The sequence below is a fragment of the Desmodus rotundus genome, chromosome 4 (genome assembly GCF_022682495.2).
Source record: "Desmodus rotundus isolate HL8 chromosome 4, HLdesRot8A.1, whole genome shotgun sequence".
In the NCBI taxonomy this organism is placed as follows: domain Eukaryota; kingdom Metazoa; phylum Chordata; class Mammalia; order Chiroptera; family Phyllostomidae; genus Desmodus; species Desmodus rotundus.
The window spans coordinates 133,501,712-133,526,943 of record NC_071390.1 but is presented as its reverse complement, the minus strand read 5'-3'; the positions used below and the strand labels follow the sequence as shown (position 1 = coordinate 133,526,943).

General features: G+C 38.3%; 1 protein-coding gene and 1 non-coding gene across 2 annotated transcripts; one reads left to right on the top strand and one right to left on the bottom strand.

Moving 5' to 3' along the window:
• Window positions 1-634: 634 nt before the first annotated feature.
• On the bottom strand, window positions 635-22,945 carry FGF5 (fibroblast growth factor 5). The gene is made up of 3 exons (XM_024577095.2): window positions 22,418-22,945; window positions 15,018-15,121; window positions 635-1,638 (listed from the first exon to the last, which is right to left on the bottom strand). Exons 1-3 carry the CDS (start codon window positions 22,761-22,763, stop codon window positions 1,291-1,293), a joined length of 798 nt encoding a protein of 265 aa, XP_024432863.1. The 5' UTR covers window positions 22,764-22,945; the 3' UTR covers window positions 635-1,290.
• On the top strand, window positions 13,736-13,842 carry LOC112296456 (U6 spliceosomal RNA). The gene has a single exon (XR_002973904.2). It is a non-coding gene; the product is annotated as a U6 spliceosomal RNA (small nuclear RNA).
• Window positions 22,946-25,232: the final 2,287 nt, after the last annotated feature.

Sequence of the window (25,232 nt, the reverse complement as noted above, 5' to 3'; positions counted from 1 at the left end):
ACATTTAGTATTAAATGCCATTTTCAGCTCATCAAATTCTCAAATTAAGTTCCCCATATCACATATCAGCTTTTTAAAAATATGCATCAGAAAGTGTCCTTGCAAAAGGGCAAATCTATTCACTGGGATGGTTTGCATTCAGACAGGAAACCCAAAGGGTGTTCTACTGAGAATTAAGAATGTTTTTCAGACTGGGACTCAACATGGGCCACTGTTACACAATTCAGGTCCTTCGGTTCTCCACGTGTTCTCAGTAAGTGGGCTGCTCCCCACGGATCTACGCAGTGGGGATAGCAGAGGGTCATAGAACAGGTATTTTAAGCACTCCAATATCATAGTGTATGCTTGATGGACAGAATAAAATGTTTTTCTCTAGCTGCTCAAGAATGAGGGTAGGAATTGATAAAAGGAGAAATGAAGGCAAGGCAGAATGAGGTTCTCAGTAAATGCTGTAAACTTAGTATACTTGTACCTCTAATCCTCTTCCTTTTCTCCAACTTTTCTTTCCATCAGAAAGTCCTCACATTGTCTCTTTACTTCTAACCCATTACAATTCAGCCACAAAAGGGGTATGATTTCACGTCAGGAATTTACACACACACACACACACACACACAAATCTGAGCCTTTGGTGTGTTGAAGAAAATTTAAACATTTTTAAATGTAAAACTAAACTTACATTATCTGAGGTATGGTAAAAATAATTATAATAAAAATAAAAAGTGCAATGAATAAGAAAAAGAAATTCACATGTTACACATGGGTTATAAACATATTTATAATTCATTAAAATGATTGTTCATGTCATATTAATTAAAATAATAAAAGTAAGAAAATACTTTCAACGCAGAGGTACTTTTTTTTAAAAAAACAAAAAATCCCCACCAAAAGTTAATAAAATATTTTATCTGCATCAAAATATTCTTTGGAAACCAAAAATAAAAGCGTATCATGTGTTTTCTTTCGGGTTGATAGGTAAAAGTCAGAAAAATACATAGTCCATGCTGTTTAACTCTTTGAAAACACAGAGTCCTGGTATGCGCTAAGCATAAAGGCTTTACGTTTTACTGAACTGAAGCAGTGGGCTCCCTGTATTTATACAAAGAATTCCAGTTCAGTTCCTATCAGCAAACACTTTTGTTTCAGTCACACTGAAGAAACAAATGACCTGACTTCACTACAGCGTAGTAGAGCTGAAGCTGTGTCCAAAAATGTTTCTTCAGATCTGTAAAGACTCCTATGGAAACTCCTGAGGGGGAAGTGTGCTTTCTCACAAGGCCAAGGTGAACATTATCCAAAACGAAACTTGAGTCTGTATTTCACTGTGTTGGGACTCTTCCGGGGTGCAGAAAGGGGAACTTTTGGCTTGATAGGGTTAGGTGGCTTTTTCTTCTCAGGAACAGTAACTGTGAAAGAGAGTTCTGGTTGCTCCGACTGCTTGAATCTGGGGAGGAAGTGGGTGGAGATGTGCTGGGGTTTCACCCGGGGGCTGCAGCCCCGTTTAGCTTTTCCTCTCTTGTTCAGGGCCACGTACCACTCACGTCCTGTTTGTTCAGTTCTGTGTATTGCTGAGGCATAGGTATTATAGCTGTTCTCTTGAAATCGCTCCCTGAACTTGCAGTCATCTGTAAATTTGGCCTAGGGAATAAAAATATAAAGTATTTTTAGTGTGTAATTAAATGAGGTCTTGTACTATAAAGAAAAAAATAAGAATCCCATCAACCACTGCCCTCCTACTACGTTCTATTTTGTAAAGAAATATTTGCTTTTTTAAAAGTCACTTTAAAGTACCCTTTTGTCTCTATAGTCCTACTTTATTCATCTTTATAAACTGATTTCTGTCTACTATGTACTTAGTAAAATAGTATCAATATATATAAACATGATAACAGAAACTCTTAATATATTTAAATTCTGTTACTGCTTTTAAACTACTTTTAAATTTGTAGTTAAAAAATTAACTTATAAGATTTTCCTCTTTTAAGCCATGAAGAAAATAGAACTATATTACTCAGAAATAATTGCCTAATAAAACGTGAATTCATGTTCAGAGAAATGTGGTCATGTTATTCCTTTGAAACAAGAATATGTTTTTTCAGCGTTATCAGTGTGATTCATGGTACTGAGAGGGGGTAACATATGGCCCTATTAATATTGCATGTGTTAGGGTTCTTTTAGTAAAAAATATATCTTCACACGGGGATACACAAGAGTATATCTGTTGCCAGGAAGAAAAAAATTACCTTTTGAATCATTAGCAACACTTCAGGCAAATATCAACCTCTCTGTCTCTCTCTCCCATACACACACACACACACTCACACACGCAGTATCTGTCTTTGAAAGAGTAGAAATAGTAGAGAAAGCAGGTAAGTCAACATCTGTCACAGCGCAGCTTGATAAATATAAATGGAATTATGACAGCAGTGTGCAGAGGGTCCAATGCTAGTGTAAAGGAAAGGGATCTAAAAGGATAGAGGTAGCTGGGAAGAGGGCTGGACAGTCTTCCTAGAAAAGGTGACAACTGAACTCAGTCTTCCAATAGTGAGTCAGGTGACGAAGGGTTTTCAGGGAGCAGAGCCAGAACAGTGTGTTCACAGGTCAGCATGACACTACTGTAAGGAATTCAGTGTGACTTCCACTTAGGACGCACAAGAGAAGGAACAGGTGAGGCTGACAAAGTAGGCCAGTACGAGATCTGAAATGGCTAAGCTGAAGAATGAAAAGAATATGGGATGGGGGGGAAGCCTGAGCATGGGGTCCCAGTTCTGTCCATTGAGGTCTTAGCTTTAAGTTCTTTGTATCCACAGTCTTTACATGTATAGGGCTATTGTGAGAATCAAAATATTTTTCTAAGGAAAGATCTGTGGCTTTCACCAAACACAAGAGTTCATAACCCTCAAAACAATCAGAATTCCTATCATAAACCAGACCACCAGGTTTTACAATTTCAGGGAGCACAATTTATATAAAATTCCTAGACTTAGAAATATATAAGTATATATTAAATATTAAATTTATATTTGTATAAATATCAGATATAATATACATTAATATATACACTATATATTAAATGTATATATTTAATATATAGGCATCAAATATCTGATGCCTATATATTAAAACACTAAATATATATAAAGTAAAAATTCTCACTTAGCATCATTCTTGGACACAGAGGATTTAAGTGAAATGGTGTATGAGGAAACCAATGTTACCATAGGCTAACTGATATAAACACAATTAAGTTCCTATGACATATTTTTTATCAAAAAATAACCAAACTTCTAAATAAAGAACCAAATTCTTCTAATATTAAACACAGAAAGAAAGGACATCTATACAGACTATTAATGTAAGAAAGATTAATAAAAACAAGTAAAAGAATTCCCTTTCAATCTGCTTATTGTAGTTCAGGGTGAAGGGCGGCCTGGGACAATTCAACAGGCCAGTTCATCTCATGGGCATATCTTTGGGATGTGGGAGGGAACTAGAACCCCCAGAGAAAACCCACACAGACAGGGGACAATGGCAGACTCCACACAGACAGAGACCTGGGAGAAGAATCAATTTTTTCCCCCTCATCAACATTATAATGAAACAACATTGAACAAAGCAATGGTATTTGAAGACCTACTGTATATGATATATTTTTTATATCAGACCAAGAGGTTCTATACTGGAATTAAAAGTCTTGCTTTTTCTAATAATGCCAAACTTTTCCCTGCAGTATAGATCACAACACCAATCTGGAAGCCTGGACACTGGGAGGCAATCTACACAGATCTGCTGATAGGGCCACATGGAATATTGCTTATGCCAAGGACTGACATAGAAGCCAACCAGTTCCAGAACATTTCCAACAGCACATTCACTTTATGTACGACAGCATACATTCAAGTGTAGTTCAATCAATGAGGCTCTTTATGTGGGGGCTATGAAGCTATACATTTGGAATGGCCACGTGTCTACTGGTGATTCCCTGGATTTGATCTCTAGCAGGCTGGCTTTTTCTCATCCTACAATCTATTGCCTACATCTAGGCCAAGGTTGACACTGACATCACTTTAGAAGAGCACATTTATCGCTCTTATTTTTTATTAAAAATAATTTCTTACGAGTCAAATCTAGATGTGTCTATAGTTGCCTAGCTCATTAAAGGACTTAAATGTTCTTTAATTCAATTAGATAACCCCAAAGTTTTATTTCAAAATAAAAGCCACTTGGAATGTTTTCTGCTACATAGAAGGATAAGCATTTTAGAAAGGTGTGGGAAATTTCATTTTAAAAAGTAGCAGAGCCCTGGCCAGTGTGGCTCAGTTGGTTGGAGCGTGGTCCCGTAACCAAAAGAATGCAGGTTCAATTCCCATTCACAGCACATGCTTAGGTTGCGGGATTGTTCCTGGACCAGGTGTGGTCCAGATGCCTACAATTTCCAGTGTGCGGTATATGATCCCCCGTGTGCGTGCATATGGGAGATCAATGCTTCTCTCTCACATGGATGTTTCCCTCCCTTCCTCTCTGCCTTCCTCTCTCTCTAAAAGCAATTGGGAAAAAAATGGCCTCAGTTGAAGATAAAAAAAAAAAAAAAAGCAGCAGGTATATTTACCCTGGCTCAGATATTTTTTCTTAAAATACATTTGAAAACATTTTCTAAAAAATACATAATACATTATACTTTGACCTGACTTCTACCCGTTTCACACACACACACACACACACACACACACAAATCTATTTTCCTAAAATAGAGATAGCTGTGATTGCTTTTAATTTTGGCAGTTAGGTCTAAGTACACTGTGTTATGTAACCTATTTTTCCCCTGGCAGTGTCAAAGAAAATAAAGAAAAAACATCATCTTTTTTATTGGTGTGATGCGTACACACACACGCCCCGCAGTGAATGAAACCTATAGCCGTTCTGCCTGCTGGTCTTCATATGAGTGAAAGCCCACTGATGTCACCTTCTAAAACTAGGTAATCTAAAAACTTTCTCTTTTCTTCCTCAAGACTCATGTTTAAAAGTTCTTTCTTAAGATAAAAGTTGGCTGTTCAGGTTCTGGATTTTTCAAAAGTCACCTAACTGTCACATGGGTAGAAATGTTCGCAGTCTGAGGGCCACACACTACTCACAGTCACTCGGTCACTCTAAATCCCGCATTAAGACAGGGGTAAAGGCGGTCAGACTGTTTTGGCTTTCTTAATTGACTTCTAATTTAATGTTTTGTCTAAAAAATTCCTCCAGCTACAATGGAACAGAACCACTTGAAACAAACATGTTAGTGAGTTTTTTCATCTGGAGATTTGGTTTCTTCTTGAGGGATCGACTGTTCCTGTCACTCTTCTTGACAAGATCGTGACCCTGAGCAGTGCATCTCCGTCTCTAAAGTGACACACGAAGCATCTTTATAGCAGAGCCAATAAGCAGCATAGGCTTAGCTACAGGAATTTAAGTATATGTATGTGTGTATTTACCATTACACAATTTTGGACAGCAAATTGTTCAGGCTCCTTTTAATTTTTAAAATCTCCTTTGAATTATAAAAAGTCCTGTAGCAAAATATGTATTTTTAAAATAGAACTGTATTATTTCCCTAGGCAAAGTGAAGTTGATATAAAGACCTTTTTTACTACAGTTAAGCTATGAAGTGCATGGGGAATCATATTTCAAATAAGATATTGAAATCAAGACCCCCATCACATCATTGCCCTTCCTCCACTGACCACTACAACAAAACCAATCAGTCAAATGTTTGTAAAGCATTCCTATTAATGTTTCAAATTCATTTTTTCACAAATTTATTCAACAGATGTTTACTGACTGTATTACATGCCAGGCACAGTGCTAGTTACCACTTTTACAATGAAAAACAGTACGCACATTGTCTTGCCTGTGTTCTTTGTTGACTTAAATTATCTATGTTTTTAATTAATCTTGAAAGTGTAAAAACAAGTTACATTGAATGGGATATTACTCAGCCATAAAAAAGAATGGAATCTTGCCATTTGTGACAACATGGATGGAGCTAGAGAGTATTATGTTAAATGAAATTAGTTGGACCAAAAAAGACAAATCCCATGTAATTTTACTTTTATGTGAAATCTAAGAAACAAAACAAATGAACAAACAAAATGAAAAAGAAACACACTGGTAGATACAGAGAACAAACGGATGGTTGCCAGAATATAAGGGGGTGGGAGGTTAGGCAGAAAAGGGAAAGGGGATTAAGAGATACCTAGATAGAGAACAGACTGACAGCCATGAGAGGGGAGGGGGGGGCAGGGTGGAAAAAAAGGGGATTAAGAAAACAACAACATCAAAAAACCTCATAGACACAGACAACATATACTGATTACCAGAGGCAAAGGAGGATGGGAGGAGGGTAAAGGAGGTAAGTGGTGATGGAAGGAGATTTGACGTGGGGTGGCGAACACAGTAAAATATACAGATGATATATTATATAATTTTATTAACCAATGTCACCCCAGTAAATGCAATGAAAAAGCAAAAAAAAAAAGAACTGCAAACATCAAGTTATAAAATAAATAATGGGGATGTAACGTACAGTATAGGGAATAGAGTCATTAATATTATAATAACTATGCATTGTATTAATGGGGTACTAGACTTATTGTTGAGATCACATTTTAAGATTTATATATAAATATATATATATATAGAGAGAGAGAATCACTTTCTTGTACACCACAAAAATAATTTAACATTGTATGTCAACTATAAATAAAATAAACTTTAAAAATAGTAATTAGAACAAGTTTCATTCAATAAGCCATAATTGCATAATTAAAATGAAATGTTTAAATCAGCTCACTTCTATGTAATTTAATATAATCCTAATTGACAAAACAAATACAACTTAAACTATTTTTTCTTGAATATCCAAATTACTCAGAGAAGGGAAAACACGGTGTCATTGCCCTGACCAGTGTGGCTGAGTTGGCTGGGCACTGTCCTGCAGGGTGAGAGGGTGCCAGTTGGATTCCTGGTCAGGGCGTATGCCTGGGTTGCAGGTTCGCTCCCAGTCAGAGTGCAAAGGAGCTGGAACCAACCGACGTTTCTCTCCCTCTCTTTCTCCCTCCCTTCTCCCTCTCTACAAAATAAATAAATAAAATATATTTGTTAAATGTGGTGGTGTTAAGGAAAACAAGAACTTTAGAATTAGAGGGACACTTTGCTTTGATTGTGCTCATCTCTTCACACGTAAGGATACAATGGATATTTAGAACACAGGTCAAATTCAGCTCACAGAAGATAAAACTTTGATTAACTGGGATATTTCCCCCAAAAACTAATTCTGGTTAATTAAAATCTGAGGGTCAATTAAGCCAAACAAAATGCTTTCTGAAATGGTATTTAAAAAAAAAATTCTAAACCCTTTTAACATAGTTCTGGTTTTTTTGGTAAATATCATGTTGTAAGATAATTGAGGATCTTGTAATGAGTGAGTTGAGGCTATGCAGACAAGTACCAATTCTCGTTATGTGCAACTAGAAAAGTAAATGTGCAGTCTGTGAAAGAGGTATAGAAAGAGGAGTAAATTTGGACTAACGCCATTATAAATCTTGGGGTTTGCTGGGTACTTAATCAAGTTTAATTCTTGATTTCACTTTCTTTCTTTTGATTTGCCTCTTTTCCTTAAACTTTATAAAGTTAAGAAATAATTAACCAAATATAAATAATTAAAATGTTTTTATAGGCTATAGTATTATTAAATAATTAAAATACTATTATAGACTGTAATAAAAAATAATTATAGACCAAATTGTGCCCTAAGTAAAGTTTCCTTGCTGTGTGCATCTCTCTTCTCTTCCCCTCTGCATCCTTAAAGTGTTTCTTTGTTCCCATCCCCACTGCTACCAGGGGGGCTGCCCTTGACAGGTATCCTTTACCCCAGGCTGTTTTGTACGGTTGTGTGTGATGTTTCCTGTACAAAGGCACCTGCCTTTGATGGTGAGTGAAGGCTGAAAGCCAGACCCTGCTGCAATTGCTCCCAAGCAGAATACCCCAGAACAGGGTCCCAACATGCATGGAGACTGCCCTTTACTCTATACTGTAATAGAATTCTCACATGGGTCAGCTGTAACCATACCATGCCATCTCCAGCACCTGGCCATAGTTCCTGCTTGGCCCTGCCCCTCTGTCCATTTAATATCTCGGTTCTTCATACTCAACAACCAAAGAAACATACAAGTTGCTTTAATAATAAATCAATCTGAGGTCATGTAGTGAAGAAATCCAACTATAGAATTTCTCCTCCAAATTTCATGTATTGATTTAAAATGACCCAGGAATCTGGTTCAAAATGCAGAATCCCCAGGCCCCATCTCCAGAGATTGTGTTTTAGTAAGTCTGAGGTGAGACCTTGGATTTGCATCACTAATCAACATCCCAGGTGATTTTGATGCAGGTGAGGTGAGGACCACACTTGGAGATCATAAGACAGAAGTGTTCTTTCAAATGTTCTTAATTACTCAATAAAGCTGGGCTACTGAGGTATTTTATATACATTACTTAATTCTCACAATAATTCCAAGATTATTCGGATTTTTTTTCTGATTTGCTAGTCAGAGATGTAAAGAAAATGATTCATCTAAAGCCCCACATTTATCGAGTGGGAGGGTAGGCCTGTGACAGATCTCAGATCTTCTAACTCCTAGATTCAAGCTCTTCCCATAACACCATACCACCCAAAGGCATGCCCTAGGCTTTTGCAGTTTCACTTGCCCTGAAGTTGCTCCATGTTAAAATACCGGTGAAAACCAAGTGCCACTCCCCAAACCATCAGAGAAATATAACCCAAAGTCTCTCTTTCGGCTGAACTGAATCTCTGAAGCTACAAGTCATTTCCTCACAACCGGACCTCCTCAGTAAAGTAGGTCCTCCAGCCAAATTTACATAGTGTGAAAAAAAGAGGGGAAACTGGTATTTACTGTAAAGGCAGAGTCCTGAACCCATTTTTGAGCTTGAATTACTACACATTCACCTTTATTATGTAAATGGAAAGCTCTTAGCGGGCAAGGGAAGTTTTTATTTGAGTGTCTTTATATAGCTCATGGTCTTGACTGGAAGAGTGCAGTGCTTAATAAGTTATTTTTTAATGATGGTAACTATTACCCAAGCCTCCATTTCCCCTTTCCGTTAACAGGCCCAGCTCTAGGGCCGCCCACTCCTCTTCGCTCTGCCCAGCACAGGAAGTCCAGTCCAGACTCTTATCCCAGGCAAGCCAGCTGGCACCCTCTGAAACCAGGAAAAGAGGACGTTCTCGTCCTTGCTTAGGGGTGATCAAGCAAACATTCCATGCCTGTTTCGTAAACTCTGCAATTAGCTTTCCTTCCAAACATGATCCCCTAAAACCCTGAGAAACAAAAATAATTTCACCACACGCTTCTGTCTGGATCTTTAAAGTAAGCTGAAACATTTTTCCCCAATAGGCAATGAGCTATCATGCATACTTTATGAAAAGACCAAAGAATACATGATGACCACCTTTTCTGGGATGTACACTTTTGGAGGGAAAAAAATAAGATGCACAATAGAGCTCTGAAAGAATTATGAAATTATGAGCACTGGAAATATTTGCCTCCTTAAGAGCTTAAGCCTGGGAATTTTGCTTTCAAATTAAGTTCCTTGGAAAAGGAAATATTCAGGAGATAAGGAGCTACATAATACATGAAAAGTTTGAACCTCAAGAAAAAAATGTCAATGATAAATAGGATTTAGGGATGGTCTAAATATCTGAGGGGTCACAGCTGCCTGACCCCCAAATCAGAAAGTCTTCTAAGAGAGGAGATTGAGGATCATCAAACAGCTGCCTGAGAGCAAATTCAAGATCCTTTTTTAACATGAAATGTTGATACACTTTCCAGACATTATTCTAAGTGCTTTATATGTATTGTTTCACTTAAAATGCTCAACCCTCACAATAGATTGTACCTTGCATTTTTCTAGTTTTAGAGTTTGTAAAGCCAAGGAATAGAAAAATGAAAGGTAATGATACAGTTTAAGTTAACTAAAATGACACAATCTAATTGTGCTTTTAACCACCCCACTCAAGGCCTCTTACAACTGGACCCACCTCAGATAAATGCAGAAAGGCTCTCAAATGGGACTTTCAATAAAGACAACAAACGCGAGGAGAGAACAGGAACAGTGTCAAGAAGGAACAGAAACAAACAGGCTGAGAGACAGAGACAGAAAAAGAAGGATGCTCAGTTCTGTAAGTGAGCCCAGCCCGGGAATAAGTTGAGAAAGAGGCCATAGTGGGGCGGGGGGGGGGGGGGGGGGGGGGGCTATGACTAACCCCCATGACGTTTTGGGAAGCAGTTTCTACTCCTACACCATACACCTTCATCCTTGTAAAGAATACTGAAAAAACCTCCATGGTAAGAATTTGGTTACATTGTATATTTAACTAGATACCAGCAGAGGTTTTAAGGAGCGCTGCGAGTAGATTAGTAGGTGTATGTACCTTGAATGAGTGCAGGGAGCAGTGCATACAGAGATGGTTAAAGTTCAAAGAAAACTTCTTGCGGAATTTACAAACTTAGCACACAAAAGAAATCAGAATAAATGTTGCCGAGGTCTGGCCATTCTGGGCTGATAAAACCATGTACCATCTTTGTGTCCATTGACGATGAAGCATTTCTAGATGAAGGTTTTCTGTGAACAAAGCAGATGTCTTTTCTCTTTTGAAAGTTCATCTTGACAGGGGTTCCCTATGAAAGTCACCATTGTGTTGAATAACCAACATTTGTAAAACTCAGTAATTTGCTCAGTGGCGGTCACATCCCCTCCTTTCCAGACTTTAAATGCAAGAATTGGAAAATACAGAAGTAGATGGGGATAAAGATTTCAAAAAGAGCTTGGAATGAGTGAAGAAGACAGACAGGTGGTGTGAAGAGGGTGGGCAAGCAAAATATTCTCAGGATGAACCACAGTATACATTCTTTAAAATGTAATATAAAAAGTATTATTAAATCATGAAATTATTAATTCCTATAAAATGATGGGTGAAAACCATGTATCAGTAATTAGTTCCAAAAGAAACATAATATCTTCTTTCAAACTAACTTTCACCTACCAAGCATTACAGCCTATAAAGACAGGTCTGGTTCAGTCACTTAACTGTGTTAACTTAGGAATATATTTAACATCTCTGAGACTCTTCCTCACCAAATTATGTAATGTGACTGAAAGAGCTTTGAAAAAAATATGCAAATATATTATCTCTGTTTAGTAACTCATATTCAATACTCTGATTTGTTACTATGAAATCAAATTGAGAACCTACAATTATCTATGAATATTTTTCAAGAGTATGGATTTACTTGCCCCATAATTATATGAATACTTTACATTTTTGGTACACATTTTCTTTGTAGATAAAAACCCTAAAACTACTCTTTATTAATTTTTAAATTTTTCCCAGTTTTATTGACATATAATTGTCATGTAACATTGTGTAAATTTAAGATATACATGATGATATTATACACACAGCAGGTCCTCAAATAAGGTTTTCTCTCAACATCATTTTATTATAACATTGATGAGAAAAAAATCTACTTTGAGTCGAGTCTACTGTCCGTGTGGAGTTTGCATGTTCTCAGCACATCTGCATGGGTTTTCTCTGCGAAGTCCAATGTCTCCCCACATCCCAAAGATATGCACATGGGGTGGTCTGGCGTGTCTACATTGCACCAGCGTGAGTGAGTGTGGGTGCATGTGAGTGCATCCTGATGGAAAGGGCGTCCTGTCCAGGGTGGGTCCCCACCTGGTGCTCCGAGCTGCTGGCAGAGGCTTTGGCCACCTGCGACCTGAACTGGAATAAGTGGCTTCAGAAAGAATTCTCATTCTTGTTCTCATTAATCTTTCTTAAATGTCTGTAGAGCTCATATATGTCTCCAGGTTTCATATTAGAAGTGTTTTGGGTCTTTATTTGAAGCTCGGTAACATTTTATGATGAGCTATGCCACAGTAACTAACTTGTGTTAATGTCAATCAGCCTATAGTAAACTTGGTGTCTTTATCCATAGTTTTGCTCAAAGTTGCAGCTTCCAAGAGCTTATTGATGACACTGAGGACTCACTGTCATGTGTGGGTGTGCGTCTCACAAATATTAGGAAGGTGCTCATTAAATGACTCTTTACAATGATTCATTTGAAAAAAATAACAAATTACACATTTAATCCTGAAAGTAGAAGGGTTTGTAGCCTTTTTAGTGGTGATGCAATTTTGTAAAACAACTAAATCAAATACTGGAAGTATATTTAAAGTGACAAGAACAATTTTTCAACATTTTTAAATAGAAACTGATAACAGGAAAGAAGCCATCTGTGCTTAAAACTGATCATTGCTAGGATTAATACCATTTCTAAATTCAACGTCCTTAAAAGTAAATCACTTTATAATTTAATTAGGCTTCCATCTAGAAAAAAAAAAGTGCTAATAAAAGCTCTGATAAGAGAAAGTGAGCTTAGACAACTGGTTTTAAAAGAATCCACAAAATCATAGGGCTTAATTTTTATCTACAATTCATCTCAAAGTCATCAGAATGACTTATATCAAAGAGCCTTGATGAGTGACAAGAGCAAGACTTGCTTTGTACTGTTTAAAAGTCATTATTCCATGAAATAATTTTAGCCTGCCAAAATGAGAAAGAATAACAGATGCTGTTTTTGCATTATCTGCATTATTTCAGCCAGCCATCCTTAGACATTTGGGTCAAATTTCTGGAAATTTGTTACTTGCTTTTGACACAGGAATCATGTGTCCTAACCTCTCGGTTTGACCTTTCTAATTGGCATCCATTTGTAATACGTTGCTTTCTGTGGCAATTATCCTTAAGCTGGCCTAAGTTTAGTCTAATTTTTGCATGTTCTAAGGCACAAATCTGAATATTTAAAAAATCAAGATTTTCACCCAAAACAAATCAGTAAGAGAAAGATTTTTTTACATGCACCACATATTATTCTGATGTTTAGATTTTGAAGGTTTCAATCTTTTTATAACTTTGAAGCTGACTGAGGAAAATTTATTCCATGCAGATGTTTGGTCAATTGTTTTCTATTCTGTAGATTTGTGGATTTTTCACAATCGATTTTTAAAAAATAATATGTCATGTCCTACTTTTCCAAAGCAGTGCAGAAATTTGCTCCTTAAAATAATAAAACAATCAAAAAGTAATTATTTTATGAATGCTATATTATACCTTGCTAAAATGTAATAACCACCCCAGAAAATGAAATAGGTAAATCTTTTAAAAATTCTGGCAGTGTGTGATTAAAGAACTTAACACAGGTTTCCTATTTATTTTAATAAACTGAGATTTCAGTTTATGATATTTAATCATACAGTGATAACTAATATTTATTGAGCACTCACAATGCACCAAATACTAATATAAGAGATTTATATGTATTATCTCATTTAATCCTCCAATAGCTATAGAAATAGCTTGAATTCTACTGCTTCTTCCTAGAGAGGTATTTAACAAACCACCTTTAGATGTTAGGGAAAGGAAAATTGAAAGTCTTACACATTGAGCCAAGTGGAATTCTCATTGGATTTTCTAAAGGACTTTAGAGTACATCCTAAATGATCAGTTTCAATTGATTGCACTCAACTAAAACTTCCTATATATTTTGAAAACTGGAAAAGTTATGTTTCTCCTATTCATTTAATAAGAATTAAAGGGCATAAGAATTAAAGGACTGTGCTCGCTTTGACAGCACATATACTAAAAATGGAACGATACAGAGAAGATTAGCATGGCCCCTGAACAAGGATAACATGCAAATTCATGAAGTGATCCATATTTTTTTAAAAAAGAAAAGAATTAAAGGACTAGCATTAAAGACTTGCTTTTTCCAATGATTTAATGTGACAAAACTTAGTACACTACAGTACACCTAGAACACTCAGTACACTGCCTGGTGTGGCTCAAGTGGTTGGAGCATTGTCCCACAGAGGAAAAGGTTGCCAGTTCGACTCCTGGTTGGGGCACATGCTTTGGTGGCAGGTTTGGTGCTGGTCAGGGTGCACACAAGAAGCAACCAATTCACGTTTCTCTCTCACATCTATGTTTCTCCCCCTCTTTTTCTCCGTCCCTTCCCTTCTCTCTGAAAAGTAAATAAGTAAAATCTAAAAAAACCCCAACAGTATACTATAGAAAAGGCATAAATCACTTTTAAGTGCTATGTATATATACTAATACAAATTAACAGAATCTGTGAGTAGGAAAACTAAGCTAAACATATTTTATTACCTTTAAAATGTGTTAATGCTTCCCGAGTAATCAACATTTTCAGAACAAAGCACAGAACTCTGTAATTTATAAATTGCTCACAAAGTGTATAGGTGGTCTGAAGAAGTGTTTATTAGTGTAAGCTAACTCTTCATAGTTTTAATAATTGTTTGGTGCTACAAAAATACATGGTGAAAATTTTGCAAATGGATAAAATAAAAGTTCTCTATAAAAAGTCAAAATGTTCTCATTATTGGTTTCTTTCCTCTGTACTTTTAAAATGAAAATATGTTATATCACTTAGACCCAATTGTGGACATCATGAATAGCTTAAAAAATTAAATAAGAACCTCGTCAACTAAACACACACACATACACACAACCATCATAAATATATAAATTTAAAATGTTACATAATGTATTATTTCCATAATATTTCTTCTCACTTGAACCGCTCTAAGAAATAAGTAATAGCAATCACTTTGAGAATGTTATTTTCAAATGCAATTACCCTTATAATTTTTTGTAAGCTGTATCTTTTCAAGTAAATAAAACATTTATATGATTATTTACAAAAACATATACAATGTTTTTGGATAAGTGTACATATAATTTCATAAAAACAAAAAACCATTAAGTTCTCTGGACAAATTGTCCTATCTACGTACTAATTTAAAAAGTCAGTTCATTCCATTGTACAAATGTAAAATCTCCATAACACCTTTAACAAATATAAAGTGGTTCTACTTACACTTGCATGGAGTTTTCCTTTTTTTGACATCGCTAAAAATTTGTTGCTGAAAACTCCTCGTATTCCTACAATCCCCTGAGACACAGCAAATATTTCCAAAATACCTAGGATGACAGAAATCCCAAAATAAAACACAGACTCCTCCATATACCATTATGAAGAATTAAATTTTTACATAACTTATTTCCATTCTTTATGAATATGATTTTTAAAAGTATTTCACATTTTTGTGATATTCATTATGTTTTTAAAAAGGCTAGCCATAAAATGTTCATTTAATATGATAGATTTCAAGATTCAAAGATGTAGTTCTGCTTCACTGGTAATTCTTTTCTTTTTTGCAAATGATAAGTCACTTTTAGTAAATAATGTTTGACAGTAGAATCTTTTCAACCTTTAAAGGAATTGAAGGACTTTTAAAAAATATTTTTCAAAATGATTTTATGTATTGCTTTCTATCAGATGTAATGCAATATTTAATATTAAAACTCAAGACTAGCATAAACTGTTGACATAAAAACACTTATTTACATTAAAAAAATCCCTCTTCTCAAAGTATCATAATCACAGGAGTACAAATCAATATATACCATACTTAATCATTTAGTGGGTAGCTTATTTCAGATTACACATAAACTACTAAAAGCATTATAAATCATTCGGGATTGTTGGCTCAATCAAGTGTTTAATGGATTATGGTTTGAGACATCTTGCATTTTGAATGACTTTTCTTGGAAAAAAATTTAATGAAGTATTTTATTATGTTAATGCTTACATTTAGTATTCCCAAGTCAAAGTTGCACTGTATCCTGTAATAATTTGAAAGTCCAAATCCACTAGGTCAAAAGAACCACACACCATGGTTCATAGAGCATTTTTAAAAATGAGACTCAGTCTGTGTATACTTGGAATTTCTACCTGTTTTATCGTCTCATATATGTTATATGAACAAGAGAAGTATATAGTGCTTTTTGTTAATTGCCTACATCAAATTGTTTTTTTAAAAAAGGACAAAATAATATAGCTCACTGATACTAGAAAGGGGCCTATCTTCTATCTTAGAAAGTAAGAAAACAAAGATACGAGGGACAAGGAAAAAATCTATATTTCAATCTATAATACTTTGAGCATATACTATATAATAATTAAGACCTCACTGTGGAATAGAATGATTCATCTGTTTTTCTTGAAATAATAATCTACTCCTGGAGTATTTGAAATACATACAAAAATTTATTCAACTTACAAAAAAGTAGTATATTGTGGATATGCATATATATGTTTAAACACATAAGAATATCTTTTTTTTTAGAATATCTTTATTGAGCACTGATGTTGCACAATGTGAGCTAACACCTATAACTTAACAAATACTGCCACTTATTTATTCAAATTGGTTTCTGAACAATACTTGATCAGAAAGCTTGCGGAGAAGGAGAGCAGCAGAACTAAGTTCCTTAACCTAGAATAAATAAAACACATATCAAGAAAACTGTCGCTATCAATTTATTAGATGTTTCTTTAAAAGGAAAAAGAAAAACTAAAAACTGTTAGAAAGGAACTTCTTTTGCTTATAGACAGAAACTGCTAAAAAAACTTCTGTCTCAAATCCTTTTTTGCAAAATGTTTTCCAAAATGCTATTTACAATAGATTTTGCTATATAAATTATAAACTATGATGTGCATCTAAAGATTTAGAAGCATTATCATTTTATCAAATAGTAATGAAGCACACAGAATTTTTTATAATTAAAAACACCACAGGATAGAGCAGGTTTAATAATATTTGTAAAACATAAATAGAAACCTGGTAGAAAGTTATATTTCTATCAAAAGTGCAAAATGATCTTGATAAAACAGCATTAATGGATTTTAGATGTCTGAGAGATGGGGAGCTGTAATTGTGAATACTGTGTAAATGTGTTAAAAAGTGACACAGGGAGAACATGAGATATTGTCTAGGTGTGGAATAATTGTCTAGCTGCAGAATAGACAGTATGGAGTTTGCAGAAGAGACTTAGTTGCATGTTTCCCCGCAATTTATCCATTGGTTCTACACTGTTAGAGGTGTTTTATTCCACTCTCTGGAAAGGTACCTGGTTTTATAAATGGAAATGTATTGTATATTAGTGAAAAAGTACATGACAGCATAAAAGGTAAAATTCTCACTAAGTATATGTATTTGCATGCTGACATTTAAGAGGTCAAAACAAAAGGGATCTATAAATATTTGTTTATGTAAACTATTGGTTTCTAACCACTAACATTCTATTTATAAGAAAGACCCATTTTCACTCATTTAACTTGTTTCCTAACACTGTACCTTCTGTTTGTATATATGTTATGCAAAATTTGCATTGTGATGAATTTTATATTTGGGGTAGATGAAATAATACATTATTTTATTACATACTGCATGGCTCCTTTTCTTTTAAGTTTCGGCATACAATGATAGATTGCCTGAAAATAAAAAGATGTTATCATTTTAAGAAAATTATGTTTAATTGAAAGCTTGAAAATATTTTTACTTATATCATTCTACTTAAAATTATGAGGAATAGAGAGGAAATAAGATTAAATAAATTGTTTTTTTCACATAGGCAACTTTGGTACGATCTTCTAAGTCTTCATGTAATTATGGCATAATATTATGAATATCGGTAAGATCAGAATTTCCAATGTAATTGCAATAGTAATTTTACAATGTTCTTTTCTAGAATAAGCCTCACAATTCAGCTTCCTGCCTCCCTCAAGAGACTGTGATTTTACTATGCTAAATCTCGGTAAGTAACTCACTAAAAATTTTCTACATAACATTCTAGATAATAAATCTATGTGCATTAAATCACACATATCTAAATCCTAAGAAACATTTCCCTGCAATGAATTCTTTTTTCAATTTCAGTAATTTCCTGACTTTCTGGGAGTCAGTAATAATAAATTTGATGAGCATTTACAATTTACATTGTGGATGCCAAGATAATATCCTTAAGCAAAAGTGTGTTAAGTCCAAGTATGTCTCACAGATCATAGATAGCCAATGAATGTTTGCTAAAGTGGACTTTCTTTACCTCACTATCTCTCTCTTCCTTTTGAGGACCCGCCACATGCGCACATCTATAGAAGTACATGTTAGTACTCTCCTGGCAAGGGGAGGGGATGAATATAAATTAATTCATATTAAAGTGCAAGCAACAGTGTTATATTTCCTAGGGTGTTCACATTTAAGAGCATCAAAAGAAAAGGGCAGTGCTCACAGAAGGAATTCTCTGGGTGGAATTCTGGGGTTGCAGGAGGCAAGCACTTGGTGTCTCCCAGATTATACACACAACTGTTTAATCCTCTTACTTACAAACATAAGCATGCATTACAAAGTAAGCATTTCGGTAAGAAAATACACACTTAGACTTTTTTAGCATGTTCCCGATTTTTAAAACAATAAAATTCTATTAAATACAGTTAATATAGTTATGTAGTCTTCTTCACCCTTTTCTCCCTAGTCCTACCTAGTGAATAAGACACAGACAGTCCATGCATTCAAAAGCTTTCAACAGCCCATCTGAAAGTCCTCAAGGAAAAATAATTTAAAACTGAAATTTCTCTATTTGTGTTCACATAATGATCGATATGCTGCAACATTACCAAATCTGAGTTTTAAAATATCCAGTTTATCTCTCTTCATTGATTACATTAGTAACAGAATTTTTCCTCTTGAGTTTTTCTATACAGAAGATAGAGATTCTGATTTATCTAGGTTTGGGGAACAATGTAAAGGCTGACCTTATATGACATAAATATTGATAGTGAATTCAGATTTCTAAAAATTGGTAAAATTGAGGATTCAGTTTAACCAAAATACACGATTGGAATTTTCATATTTTACATGACACTTTGGCTTTCTGTAGTCATAGCCTTAAGCTTTTGCTCCTTAGATTGACAATTGTTCAATCACCTATTCTTCAATGGCCCTAGATAAGTCAGCAGAGGCATTGTATTGAAATGAACGTTACCAAATATAAGTTAAAGCAAAGCCTTTGTCACTACTCAACAGTTGGATGTCATCATCTATCTCTGTCCCATTTTTCTTAACCCTTCCGTAGTATCTTCTCATAAAGAGAGTTTACGCTCAATGAGCTTGATTCTTCTCTCTGTGTTCGAAAAATGGGATAACTACTGTGTAAGAGGAGCTAAGAATATACTTAGTGGTATACTTTAACTAAACAAATTATGTTTCAAAAATTTAGGGCTAGCACGTACTTCTGATGGTGAAACTAGAAAACATTCACAGTTTGCAAGAATGTTGATGTCAAATGATAGTTGAGAAACACATATATTTGTTCTCACAAATATTACAGAAGACCATTGAGCTTAAAAGAACCTTTTAGAATGCAGTTTTATGGCAAAGTTCTGACTCTTTTCTGAAGTAGCAAGCTATGACAAAAAGTAAGTTTTCTGCCATTGCTCACTCATAGACAGTAGAACGAGACGATCAGATAAAACTCTGGTGCGTCCTCTATGACCCCAGCTCTCTCAGTGTCCCTTGTGAGACTTAGACAAATGTCTCCTCGTGTACCCTAACCAGTGTGTCAGGGAACCATTAAGCGCTGCACCTTCAGAGAGGCAATTAGGCCTCTGTTTCTCGTTCACAGCTACTTAAGGGCATAAATTCACTTTAAATTTCAAAATTACATGCTATCCTGGTAAACATGACATATTCCATAAATTCTTCATGAGTCAAAGGTAGCAAAACCTTATGAAGTAGGATTGGACCCTTGGGCATCACAAAGCAGAAAAATCACCATGATTTGAACACTTCAGTCATTCTTTCTTCTGCGACAAAAATTTATGGAAGCCAAAAACAAAACAATTCCCCAACAAATCTAAAAGTTACCAAAAAATCAAGTTGGGGGAGGTAGGTATCCTAGGTGCATGAATGAATAAATAAATGAATAAATAAGTGAATGATCACATGCCATGTGAAACATACACACTGAACTCCGAAAGGCTGTTATTGTAAGTTGCGAGGAAGTAAGAAATTGTTAGTTGAAAGAAAGTTCTTTAATCACTGTTTAGGAAACATCCTGTTCTTTTGTAGATACCTTTCAAGGTGCCTTTTAAAATAAATTGGACCTTGGATATAACATATTGGTCAAGGGTCTTCTTTAGCTGAATATATTCTTTGCTGCGCTGTCTTCCTTTCCCTTCCTATGCTTTTCTGCAAGTGTCCCTTGGGCAAGGCCTAAGCTGCAAACATTTTTTTGTCTATGTGGGTTTTTTTCCAAGAGAAGAGGGTGAACATCTCAGGAATAAGTCCGTTTTTCAGACATCCCTAGCACATGAAACCCACCCCAGACACATTCTTTTACTCTCCTGGGATCCAACTGCTGCTTGATGCATGTTAACTTGGGGTCTGCCCCTTGGGAACACAGAAGTTATCCTCTGTTGATACCAATTTCTTAGATAAACTACAAGAACAGAACAGAAGAGGTTTTCACTTAAGAAAAGGAGGAAAGGTTCCTAGCAGTAGGGAATGAGCTCTGATGTCTGAAGGAGTAAAAGGTGTGGGACAAAACAAGGAGAAATGGAAATACTGAAATAGACTTAACTCTTGCTGCCCCTGAAATCTCAGGAAATTTCCTTTCACCTTACCACCAGAAATGGTGAGTTGTTTGGTAAGAGTGAAATGAACCTTAACACATAGGCACAGGCTCCTGTAAGAAGTGCGTGGGAGGCCCGGGGACAGCTGGGGCGTTTATGGAGGGCCACTCTAGCTGTATCCAGGCCACCTCACCACGTGCAGCACAGCTAGCTGGAGCTGCACAGCCGAGTGACTAGTCTGAGGCGGGGGGGGGGGGGGGGGGGGGGGGGGGGGGCGGGCGTCCACCCATTCCTGTTCCGCAGCAAACCTCCAGTCTTTTTCATCCGGCTCCTGAACCCCCAGAAGAGGCTTGCCAGCCTGCCACCCCATCCATGTGGGCACCTCCAACAGGGCTCTGGAGGCCAACCCTGCTGTGACGCCTGCGCTCCTGTGGAGCCTGGGAAAGAAGAAACCCAAAAAATAGCCCACACGGTCCTGGGTTTGAGAAGGAGCAAGTTACCAGCCTCAGTTTCCTCATTCTTAAATGAGGAATTTAAGTGAGCAAGAGATTAAGTGAGCAATTTCCATGGGCCAGGCATTGCTCTAGAGAAGGAAAAGAATACGTGGTCAAAACAATCAAACTTACAGTGAGTGGAGACTGAAGTACACCTGGGAGCGACCAGGCTGACCACCTGAGGTGAGGGACCGCGCGCAGCGCTGTCTCCTGGACACATTTCCCTCTCTTTGGAATCTCGGGGCCAGGCTCTGCCTCTATCGGATGGACTAACCCTGCAGAAAGAGCGACCTGGCCCTGCAGAGGGAGAGCCCGACAGAGATCACCCCGGTTCTGCACACAACCCCCGGCTGCCTAGATGCAGTGAGGGGAAGCAGAGGAGCGGAGGTGATGGTCTGGAATTGCAGGTAGAGTGGAAGAGAAGAGAAATGAGAAAGTAGAGAAAGAAATACCTAAAGAGAAAACTCAAAGAAAATTTAAAACTTGGCTTCAAAATAAAACCCTATGCCATTTCACCTGTACCAAACTGAACATCCTCTGTATTTCTTCTAAAATAAAGAACTTTACCCTATTTGTCTTTGGGGAGCAAAGGCTGGCCACTCTTCCTAACAAGGTGTCTTGATCTCAAGATACTGAACATTGCTAAACCCAACTCTAGAGCTAATAATTCGAATGTCTATCACGTCACCCTTTCTAAAGATGTCCAGTTTTCCAGGTCACTGTTTTCCTCCAAACAAGCGATGTCTGGTCTCCCCAGAATATACACATATCCTATAGGTATACAGTGTGCAAATATGTATACACAATAGACATAAGTATGCATATAGATACACACATAATTTAGGGGTTATGGTGGCAGTTCTGGGGTATGTGAGATTTGATTTTTCTAAAAAATACCTTTAGTCGTGGGTAAGAAAAAGGGATGCACTTTGATGCCTAATGAACGATGCTAGCCTGGTAAACAGGAACTGAAGGAGAAAGAAGATTTTTGGTTTTTCTCCAGGCACAGTCTGGGGGCTCTTCTTTGGGACCAGGGCATACTGGAAACAGGGTACCTATCTCTGCGCACCAGCCCCGGGCAGCCTACACTTCAGGAATCGCCATTCCTTATACCCACCAGTCCGTACGTGTGTGCACGCCATGTAAACGCATCTCCACCCCACCCGCCAGGCTCTTTTGAAAGCCAGCTGGGTCCCAGGGACCGGGGCTAGCGAAGATGACCCGGTGGCCCAGGGAATAATGGGTTGTTCCTCCCGAATGTCTGGCCACCCGCTTAGGACTGGTTTTGCTGGAGAGCGGGCAACTTACTTAACATATTGGCTTCGTGGGAGCCATTGACTTTGCCATCCGGGTAAATCTGCAGATGGAAACCGATGCCCACTCTGCAGTAGAGGCTGCCAGTCCGGCGCCCCGAGGGGGTCCACTGGAAACTGCTCTGCTCCAAGCCACTTCCTTGGCTGCCCAGAGAAGTCGTAGGGGAGGAGGAAGAGGAAGACGTCGTGCTATTGCTGCTCTGGCTACTGCTGGAGCCTCCCAGGTTTCTATCAGTGGCAGCTGCTCCGAGTTGCCCTTTAGGGGCGAGGCGCTTCTCCCCTTGAGCCCAGGCGCTGAGGATCAGGTGGCTGAGGAAGAGGAAGAGGAAGGACAAGCTCATTCTTCCAGCCGCGGGGGTCCTAAGTGCATCTTGTAGAGCTGGGTCTGGGCTCTGTAGCCCCCGCGCGGCTGCGTGCCTCTGGCGCTGCCCCCCTCGCCGCACCGGGTGGACATAGCCTCGGGAAAGACAGGGGGAGAGGGGGAGAGAGAGAGGCCACCCGAACGGATCTCGGCGCTGGCACTGAGATATTTATAACGCCAGTGATCTCACTGCTCCGTGCACGCCTGCGAGGCTTCCTCTCACCCGCCGCTTTGTGTACTATCTGGCGGTGCGGAGAGGGAGGCTGGCGGTCCCGGGGGCGGGGGTGTGGAGGAGGGAGGGGATGAGAGAGAGTGAGGGGGTGGAGAAGCCGAGTGGAGAGGAGCTGCACCCAGACTCGGGGCCACGCATCCCAGCTGTTCTCACGGCCACACGGCCACCCTCAGACTCCAGCCAACGCTGCGCGGAATTCAGCTGCGCGCCTGCCGCTGAGTCCTCCAGGGGCAGCGAAGGAAATGGGGGGTTAAAGCGTGGAAGTGAGTTCTTTTCCTCTCAACCTCTGCGCACACCTGCGTCCCAGCCAAACACTGGCCAACGCGGGTAGGACCCAATTTCCGTGTTCCCTTCCCTAACCGCAGCAGACTCGGCTTCCATAATAACCCAGGGGCAGGGAATCCCTAAGGAACTGCGTCCCACTGGGAGATCCCACCACTTCAGGTGCCTCCCTGGGGAACCACGCCAGGATTCGCAGCCCAACTTGGGAAGGCTTTGATGCGGAGTGGTTGAAGAAGACTTTTTGTTGTAATGGTGGTTCTTACTGATTAAAGAGCTACGTAGGAGATGGGTTTATTCAGGGTTTAGAGAGCCACCCTGAGCCATTACGCCACAACTCCGAGCTGCTTTTTATTGGAAACTCCCGGTCGCGCTAAACATTATGCCAAATTTGATTTTCCTTCTGGGAAGCCCTGGGTGTGTGTCTGGGAGGGTGAGCGCACACGCATACCCACCCTGGGAGCGGGGCGAGAGGGGCAAGGTGTGGGCAGCAGCACGGGTGAATGACTGTCCAGTTGTCCTCTCTCGCCTCAGGATCCCCTTGGCAGGAAGGATTAGCTAACAACTAGCTTCAGCTTACTCAGAGCTGCCATTGACTGAAGGACCGACCCCCAATGAATGATTAATGGTGCGCGCTGGATTTCAGGAAACCTGAGAACTCAGAATTTCAGTGTATGCAATGCCCCCACCGTCGTTTATCTAAGAAATATACCTGACTTGCATTCTTGGAATATTTCTGTCTGAAAACATATTTGAAGCTTTAAATTACACTCTGATACATTATTCATTTTAATGAAAAGGCTATGATTTTGACCGATAGGGTCAATTCACATAAGCCGAAATTGACGCTATGATACGGCCTTACCCATTACTGAGTATCCACTTAAGGATTCCTGTTTCCTAATTAAAAGCATTACAAAAAGCATGTAGATTTTTCAAGATTGGAAATCTTCCATGGCTAGAATACGTTGAACATCAAGGCTGCTATAAAGCCAATCACCTCGACAAGTTACGAAAGCCAATGTGGAGACAAAAGAACACACCCCACGTAGAAGTGCATAATCTGGGCACAATGCCCCTGACACCAGTAAGTGGGTCTCATGGGCTGAACACCTCTTCCCTTCCCACAGTTGAAGGTTCAAACTCCATGCTTCTGACTTAACTGGGGTACTCAGACCTTTACAAACCAGTCCTGAAAGTGGACCTTGAAAGCAAACACTTGATCCCTCAAAATGGTCTTTCCAGGGTGAAAAATTGTAAGACATTGAACACTGTGCCTTCTTTCTGCAAGTGATGCCTTTGGGTCTGTGACAAATCTGTCACGGCTTAAGGCCCAATGGTGCTGCTGAATGCCATCAGTAAGTTCCTCTGCATGTATCAGGTAGCAAAGATTTTCCAATGTAAATCCAATTGTGTGTGTCCCCCCTCTCCCTTTATCTGCTGAAAGAGCAGGAGAGTGGATCCCACCCCAGACGAACTATTATCCGCTTCCTCAAACCCAGGAGGGCAAGACCACTCTGGGGCCAAGCTTCTGGAGCTGAGATTCTGCCTCTTGTTATTTCTTCTTTGTTTCAACTTTCAAGCCCTACCTGCACTGAAGTATCCGTTCTTTTATCTCTCATCCCCGCAAGATTACACTTGGGGATCCAACTTTTGTTTAGAGATGACCCAGGAAGGCCAAGACACCTTCTTGGGCTTTACCTGAGGGGGTGGAACGGTGCTTTCCGACCTCTGGGTTCCGATGGTGAGACTTTAAGAAAAGCTGAGTATTTACTGAAGAAGTGACCAGTTCTTGTGGGCAGTGATTGAGTATGGCAAGCCACACCCCAAGGCCCCTTCTCAGCTCTCTTCGATACTAAGGGGTTAAAAAAAAAAAAAGTGCGCTCTTAAAACTGAATTTGCATGGTGTAAGTAAGCAAGTAAGGTGGATGCCACTAA